The 8,569-nt window shown below is 38.5% G+C and overlaps 1 protein-coding gene across 1 annotated transcript; it reads left to right on the top strand.

Moving 5' to 3' along the window:
- LOC109836809 (serine/threonine-protein kinase Nek5-like) lies at positions 1,702–8,355 on the top strand. Its single transcript, XM_020404822.1, has 12 exons — positions 1,702–1,802; positions 1,889–1,935; positions 2,011–2,056; positions 2,136–2,216; positions 2,297–2,339; positions 2,416–2,465; positions 3,154–3,235; positions 3,316–3,365; positions 4,788–4,861; positions 5,218–5,269; positions 5,357–6,064; positions 6,143–8,355. The coding sequence occupies exons 1-12, from the start codon at positions 1,737–1,739 to the stop codon at positions 8,033–8,035; spliced, it is 3,192 nt and encodes a 1,063-aa protein (XP_020260411.1). The 5' UTR covers positions 1,702–1,736; the 3' UTR covers positions 8,036–8,355.

Here is an 8,569-nt window from a genome sequence, read left to right as displayed (position 1 = left end):
TTTGTACCAATAAATCAAAAAGTGTTAAGAGAATATTATTTTTTTATTTTAATATTTGGTTCTCACAAGTGCCTGGAGAGTATTATTATTTTTATTTTAATATTTGGATTCCACTACGAAGAAATCGCAAAAGATTTCAATTTAAAATTGGTGCTCTTTATATGAAAATAACAAGGGGTACTTACGAGTATCTTGGATTTTTGCCTTCCACCTAAAAGAAAAAATTTCTAGCTCCACCACTGTAATAATTGCAATGATTTAATAAGATAGTTTTAAAATGTTAAAGATACGAGGGACTAATATCGAAAAAACCCTGTTATCATTCTTTATCTTATACTAAATAAAAGAAGTACAGAACGAGAAGATGAGCCACCGTCTTACTCTCCCTCCGGCGCGAGCAAGGATAAGACACTGAAGAGAGACGAAAAGAAAACGCATCGATTTCATCGATATCTGAGATTTAGGGGTTTGCTTTCAGCTGCTCTGAGCGAGAAACGTAGCTGCACAGCACGAGATCAAGCGAGGTCGCTGGGGGATTAGGGTTTCGATCTCCTGCATTGCGCCGATTCTCTTCGAACTGGTGCTTCTCTTTCCCCATGCAGCTGGATTTAGGGTTTTTGGTCGGGTTTGAATCTAAAGAAGCGTCAGATCTCAGTGTTTTATTGAGAAATGTAGATTATTGTTAGTTAAAAAATAATAATAAATCTATTTATTGTCGGGGATTGGATCTATGGAGTCTCGCATGGATCAGTACGAGATCATGGAGCAGATTGGGCGAGGGGCCTTTGGAGCGGCGATCCTCGTGAATCACAAGCTGGAGAAGAAGAAGTGAGTTTTTGAGCCTTGAATTTTAGTGACCTAGGGTTTATTGTTATGTGCTTGTTTTAGTAATGCGATTTTGGATTGCAGGTATGTCTTGAAGAAGATCCTGGCTTTCGATGGCCCAGAACTGTATCGTGCCGGAGGTTCAGCTCATCAGAGAAGGTCAGTGAAATTGATCTGGGTGGGGGGGGGGGGGGGGAGGGTGCCTATTGGGGTTGGGGTGGTGGGCGTATCCTTTCTGTTTAATATTAATAAGCGATTGTCTTAAGAGAATACTAATGAAACTCTTTACCATAAATTATAGGTTGATTTAAACCTATTGGAGTTGAGAATGATATAATCTTATTGAGGGGTTTGTGTTATTAGCAGAAGGACGTGGTAGATAGTAAGGAGTGAGTTGCTTGTTGGATTTTGGAAATTTTCTTTTGTTCTTTGGTTTCTGTGGTAGGATAATGGGAAATTTCCATTTAACCAGTTCTTAATAACCGTAAAAGTGGATTGATGATTGTTACATCATAAGTTTTGACTGGTGACTCCCATTACATGGTTCAACCGTAATTTTTCTTTTAGTTAAAGCAGTATATTTTAAATATGAGTATTCACTGTTAGTCATTAGTTGATATTAGTACAATTCTAGTTGAGAATTATAAGATTAACGGGATAGTTAACTGACACGACAAGTCGGTCTGGAAACATACTTTTTATCAAAAAAATTGTCCTATAAATAGTAAATTTAAGTGTTCGATTCTATATAGAAGTTGGTTTAATTCCTGTTTATTAGAATAATACAATCGCATTTTAGATTATAGGATAATAGAAATGTCTTCTTTTAGTTTTCCTTTAATTCCCATTTAATCGATTTCCAATAACTACGGATGATGTGTATTATAATTGTTCTAAAACTTTGATTGTAGATGGCTCTCATTGCACGGCTCCAACACCCCTTTATCGTTGAGTTCAAGGAAGCTTGGGTGGAGAAGGTTGGATGATAAGACATTTTAGACTAGTGTTTCTTTTTCATATGATCTGCTGTTGCTTGACTTTTATACCTCACATCTCCTCGCAGGGTTGCTATGTTTGTATCGTCACTGGTTATTGTGAAGGAGGAGACATGTGAGTGTTCCATGATGCATAGAGTTTCTATTCTTTTGGTAAATTGCATTTTATTCTAATGGCATTTGATAACAGGGCTGAGTTAATGAAGCGATCAAATGGGACATACTTCCCGGAAGAGGTGTTCTTATGTTTTCAAAATGAATTTTGATGCTACTAAATTTTACATTGTGAGTATCTTGATTTTTTTTTGGGTGCAGAAACTGTTGAAATGGTTTTCACAATTAATACTAGCTGTTGAGTATTTGCACTCCAATTTCGTTCTACATCGTGATCTCAAGGTGTGTGATTAATTGTGAAGCAACTGAATTCTTTTGTTGTAAAAACTGTGATTGACATCTGGCTGCATCATTTATGACAGTGCTCAAATATATTCCTTACCAAAGACCAGGACATCCGCCTTGGTTAGTTACTCATACAACTGTTACATCCTATAATTGAAATGTTAATTTACCTACTCAGATTTCAATTCTTGTGCAGGGGACTTTGGACTTGCAAAAACTCTGAAGGCGGATGATTTGGCTTCTTCTGTATGTATTATCATGCATGTATATTTATTTTGTGCTTTTATATGTTATTTTAAGTACAATTTCATACTCCATTATAGGCATGTTGCCATGATACTTGGGGCCTGTTGCTCTTGTAATTAGGATAGCCTTTCCAATCATATGTGTGTTTATGCTAAAGTCATGATATTACATTACTGGAACCTATACATTTGACTGAATATAACTTCTAGATCAAGCTCCAAAGATCACAAGGCATTGGTGGAAAAACTTAGTATGCTGTCAACATTCATTAGTTATCAACACAACTTTCACCTTTTTTGACTAAGAAGCATGGAATACGTCTAATTTATACTAATTTAGCTGCCTTCTTCTTTTGTATACTAGAATCATGAAGTAGTTCGATAAAGTCTCTGCAGCTTTTTGTATCCATGATATGCTTTTATCAGACATATTCGGTCTATATGGTGGTATCTTTCTGTTGTCCATTCTCTTCTGAGAGTCATCAGATTTCATGCTAATGTAATAGGGATTATCTATTATATATTTCTCAGTGAGGATATGAACTACATTTCCTTTTAGGGGAAAAATTTACGTAAAATAGCAACAAAAGAACAGCTAATAATCAGTAATCTTTCTTATAAGTGAGATATAATTGGCATGCGTTTTTTATCTACATTTTGGATGATCAATCAGTTGAAACTTGCTGTAGGTTGTTGGAACTCCCAATTACATGTGTCCTGAGCTGCTTGCTGATATTCCTTATGGATTCAAGTCAGACATCTGGTCTCTAGGTGGGGTGTTTCTCTTGATTCTTGGATGGACAGTGCTTCAGTTGTAACCTTTAGATTTTAATTGGCTTGTCATTGGACAGGTTGCTGTATGTATGAGATGGCTGCCCATAGACCTGCTTTTAAAGCTTTTGTAAGTCTATTTATCATTTCCTGTTAAGTTCATTTGTTATATGAACATGTCAAACCATCGAAGGCCTATTATTTTCAAAATATTTATGTTTATTTTGTTGGCCTACTTACTCTGCTGTGCATTTATTTATTTTAATGAACCATGAAATTAAAACATGCATGTTGTAGAGCCTTGTGCCATGAAATTTTCTAACAGTTACTTTATTCAAAGAAGTTTGTTATGGTAACGGGCCCCGATCTTTCACAATATGGCTGAGCCGAGGTGTCTGATTACTTACCTAGTAGTTTTGAGGATTGTAGGGGTTGGCAGACAAATTTACGTTTTCCTGGTCGCCACACTCTTGATTTTCCAGTGATAGTGACCTTCCCAGGATTGGTAAACAGTGTTTGATCAAAATTTTAGGTTAACTGAGTCCGTTTGTAAGCATTAATTGATATACTCATCACATATTTTAGTAATAGCTTCAATATTTTCAATTTTTGCAATGTTGATATGATGGTCTTTGCTATGTTGTCATGAGGGATGATATTTCATTTACTCTATTTAATTTCTCATATCGCTTTAATATTAACCCCATGTCACTCGTGAGGGTTATAAGCAGATATTTGGGAAACAAAACGGGGGCAAGCGACTCATCCTAGGGAAAAACAGTGTTTTTCCAATAAGAGCCTCGAAGAGGTGGATTGACTATTTCCTGCTAGATTTTGAATTGCAACTGTGTATTCCACTTGAAAGATGTAGATAACTTTATAATTTTCCTTAATTTTCCGTTAGAAACATTTGCATGGTGGTTATTCGTCATTTTTTACATTGCAGGCATTCTTCATTCGAAGTTTCAAGTTGTGCATGTTTCTGAATATGGGCTTGAAAGCTGATATTTTCATTTATCACTTTACTATTACTTATACTCATAGATCTACTCATTCCTATTCCTTCCCTCTTTTCTTTTAATTTGTCAGCACTTAAAAATAGTTCAAAAAACTATCCTGCTGCCGTTTTACCTGTCGCCTGTCGCCTGTCGCCCTGGCTTTATTCTCAATAAAAAACTAATTGTAAATTCATCACATAAAATATGGATTTTCCATCATTCTAGGATCAGATTCTACTGATGTGACATGCTAAGCTGTATGTCCACCTTATGATGCAGCATTAGCTGCATTGCATAGCAGTTCACCCTGCAGTTGGTTTAGTTCCTGATCAAGAAAGAGTCTTCTCGTCTACTAAGAAACAACTGGTTGCCATGGTTATAGGCCAGTGGAATGGGGAAAATAGATAATTTTAAATAATCTTAAAATTTTCCCCTCTCAAATTCTATCTTATTTGCTCGTTTAAAATTTCTTTACTTCAATGTTGCATCTGCATATTTTGCTATCTTCATGTGTAATTAGCTCACTTAGATTATATGTATATGTTTGATCGCAGGATATGGCTGGCCTTATAAGTAAGATAAACAGGTCCTCTATGGGTCCTCTGCCTCCATGTTATTCACCTTCCATGTGAGTAAGCCTTTACACCACAATCTCTGTTGATGTTTCAAAATCAATTTCTATTGAAAATTGATAATATTCACATGGGTAAGTGTTTTTTCCCTATGCAAATGTTCAATCCATTGTCTATGTTTCTGGTAATATTTGACAATTTTTGGTTATTATTATTTCATTGTTGAAGCGTAACTGCATTAAATGTAACATACCTTGAGGCTTTTAGTGCCTTAAACATTTGTACTATCCCACCATGAAGCAGACTTTTAGACTTCATATTTTCTTTAGAATAGAAGGCCTTTAGATACTTTGTTTCTAGTAGTTATCTGCGGGAGCTGCCTAGTTGTTTAACATTATTGGATTTTCCCCAGGAAGGTGCTTATCAAAAGTATGTTAAGAAAAAACCCGGAGCACCGACCAAATGTAAGTCCTTTCCCCTTTATTCTCATACAAATTTAAGCAGTTTGTGATATATATCCTCTGCTTCATCTGACAACCCTGTTTAAATAGGCATCAGAGGTTGTAAGACACTCTTACCTACAACCTTATATCAACCAGTATCGTCCCTCCCCTGATCCATCAAGCGTGACTCGGACACCAGAGAAGCCCATTTCACGTGGTAGCCAGAAGAACATGTCTGATAGCCAAAATAGTAGTGTATCCAGCAGTGATATTGACAGTTTGCATTCCAGCGAGAGAATCACATCAGGGCTTGCATTAAACTCTGATAACAAGATGGCAGAAAGTGATTCTGCTTCAACTGATGATGTTGGCTTTGACGGTAACTGCAGTGAGTTGCACACGCCAGATGAGAAAGATGGCAGTGATGTTCCAAATGCAGGAACATACAAGCAAGGCTCGCCAAATTCTGTGCATGTTGATCAACAGAGGAAAGTTGAGCCGAAGCAGCTGAAAACTGTGAAGAACATACTGGGGGTTCTTAAAGAAGAGGTGAAACTTAGGAAAAGTAGCTCTCCAGTGCGAGGCAGTCGCATAAAAACCACAGCTTTGCCTAGCGACAGAAACGCCATTGATCCATCACCTAAGGTTCCTAAACCTGCCAGCACAACTCCAGATCAATCATCTAAGATTCCAAAACCTTTAAGCAGTTGTTCTTCTAGTTCCAGGTCTAGCTCAGAAGTTTCAGGAAGTGAAGTAGCTAAGACCAATAATGATTCAGTGAAAAGAGTGCAGGTGCCTCAGGCCCTAAAACATATGGTAAAAATATAGTTGACATGTTTTTTCATCGACATCACTTATTTGTTTCCCTTCATCTTATCTGTTCATCTGTTGCAGTTACCTGTAGTTGAGTCCTCTCCAAAAACTAAGGCTAGAATCGAGGAGCCTCCACCCTCTGATACTATGAAGCACGTCACTGAGGTCAGCATTCCTTCTAGGACCAGGCAAAGGCCTCCACCTTCCACTATCACAAGGAAACTTGCCATCCCTATTCCTAAACCTAAAAGTCCTGAAAATCCAAACCAGGTTAGTAAAGGGACCAAGAGAGCACCAGCAAAGAGTAATCGGGAGCGTGAGAAGAGCCCCAGTCATATTGCCTTTATCCCCAAGGTAGTGACAAAGCCAGTCCAGAAGTCAGAAAAGAGTCCTTTAGACCCCTTGACAGGAAAGCAATTGGATGCAGGAAGCTTAAAAGCAACATCTGCTCTAACAGAAGAGCTTCCGCCGATGAACTTGCTTGTTCATGATGAGCTCACACAATCCAAAGATTCAGGATACGACCCACCTCGTTGCTCAGTGTCTTCTTCTAGCACTCCTCCATGGCATGAACCAAATCATATTGCCTTTGTCTCCAAGCAAACGATTAATCACGTCAAAAAGTTAGAAAAGAGTCCTTCAGATGCAGGCAGCTTGAACGCAATGGCTGCTTCAACAGACGAGCTTCCATTAGCTATAATTAAGGAACAGAACGACCCATGCTCGTTGAACGCAGTTAATCATGATGAAGAAGTTATGCAGTCCAAAGATTCAGAATATGACCCACCTCATTCCTCAGTTTCTTCACCTTGCACACCGCCAAGGCCTGGACATAACTGTACTGCTTCCATCTCCAAGCAACTGATCAATAAGTTAGAAAAGAGTTCTTCAGATTCCTTCATAGGGAAGCAGTTGGATGTCAGCAGCTCGAAAGCAACAACTGTTTCAACTGAAGAGCTTCCTTCAGTGATAATTAAGGAAGAGAACAGTCCACATTCCTTGCTCTCGCTTAATCATTTTGAAGAGGTCATGCAATCCAAAGATTCAGGGTATGATCCACCTCGGTGCTCAGTTTCTTCTTCTAGTACCCCTCCCATGCATGAATATTCCTCTAGAGAGCGTCATGTGGATCGCAAGTGTATACCAAACCTTGAAGTTGATGTTGTGGACTTGCAGAAGAGTACTGCTAGTAACGATGAAATGAGTTCAAGTTCAGTCTTGGATCCATCTTTCCCAGGCTCTGAGCAAGAATTTATTTGCAGAGATGACCTCAGTCCCATTTCACCACTGGTTGGGGATGACAAATTTACAGTCAGGGAACATGCATCCGTTACTGATGCTGCACCTAATATATCAACATCCTCAAAGAGCTTTGTGGAAGATAAGGTACCAATCCTGAACCAGACTATCGAAAAGCCATCTGCTCCTCATCTGCCTCCAGCCTTTGATGATGTTATCCATGTCATAAGGCATAGCAGCTTCAGGGTTGGCACTGAGCAGCCAGTGATTGAAAGAGTTGAAATGGGTGTTCAGAACATGGATGTGGGAAAACTATTGAATGCTGTTAGAGAGGAAGTGGAACTGAGAAACACAGCACCGTCACTGGTGAAGTCACCAGGACTAATAGAGGCTACAAGTTCAAAATCAAACGCATTGGATAATAACAGCATTAAGGAAAGACCCAACAGCGCAGAAACTGTGAGATCGAATCCTACTACCGAGGTCTCATTGCCAACAAAGGAAGAGGAGACTCCTGCGAAAGAGATATTGGATGTGAAATCTTTCAGGCAAAGATCCGAGGCTCTTGAAGGGTTATTGGAGCTTTCAGCTGACCTGCTGCAAAATAACAGGTTGGAGGAGCTTGCTGTTGTCTTGAGGCCATTTGGAAAGGATAAAGTCTCTCCAAGAGAAACTGCAATTTGGTTGGCAAAGAGTCTCAAAGGGATGATGTCTGACGATAATCGCTCTCCGTGATGAGATTTTCTGTTTTTATTGTCGTTGTGAATGCGTCGATGGTGTTGTTCTGTTTCTCTCATTTGTGGTGTTCAAAATTATTGATTTCTTTGCAGAGGAAGAGGAATGATGTAAATAGTCAAATTTGCGTACGAAATGAGTACAGTCCAAATCCTGAAACTGAAAGATGAAATAGCATCAAGAGTTTCTGTTCTGAGCAATGTTATCGTGAGATGCGTGATGTAACAAAAGATTCAAGCGTATACTTTTTGAGTCCGTTGCTGCGTGATATTTCAACGGCTAACTTGGTTGCTTTATATCTCCATCCAACTTTCAAACTTGTTCTTCTCAGTTAATTTGTAATGCTGCTTCTTTTGTGCTTTGTTATTTATGATTCTCGGGTTGGTATTTCTTCTTGGAAACAGACGTGGTGATGAGATGTGAGAAACTGGAAACTTCTAGCTTCGTTTTGACGTTGTTCAATGGTTTTGCAGTGAAGTTTTTTGGGTGACGTGTCTTTTTTTTCCAATTTAATCAATTACCAAGTATCGATTT

The sequence above is a fragment of the Asparagus officinalis genome, chromosome 4, assembly GCF_001876935.1.
Source record: "Asparagus officinalis chromosome 4, Aspof.V1, whole genome shotgun sequence".
Lineage (NCBI taxonomy): Eukaryota > Viridiplantae > Streptophyta > Magnoliopsida > Asparagales > Asparagaceae > Asparagus > Asparagus officinalis.
The sequence above is the reverse complement of the archived record's forward strand: the minus strand, read 5'-3'. Positions and strand labels throughout refer to the sequence as shown.

Coding starts and splice junctions, on each gene's coding strand:
- LOC109836809 (XM_020404822.1), top strand. CDS start 1,737: ATGGCTCTCATTGCACGGCTCCAACACCCCTTTATCGTTGAGTTCAAG. Junction 1,936..2,010: donor TATTGTGAAGGAGGAGACAT/GTGAGTGTTCCA, acceptor ATTTGATAACAG/GGCTGAGTTAATGAAGCGAT. Junction 2,466..3,153: donor CGGATGATTTGGCTTCTTCT/GTATGTATTATC, acceptor AACTTGCTGTAG/GTTGTTGGAACTCCCAATTA.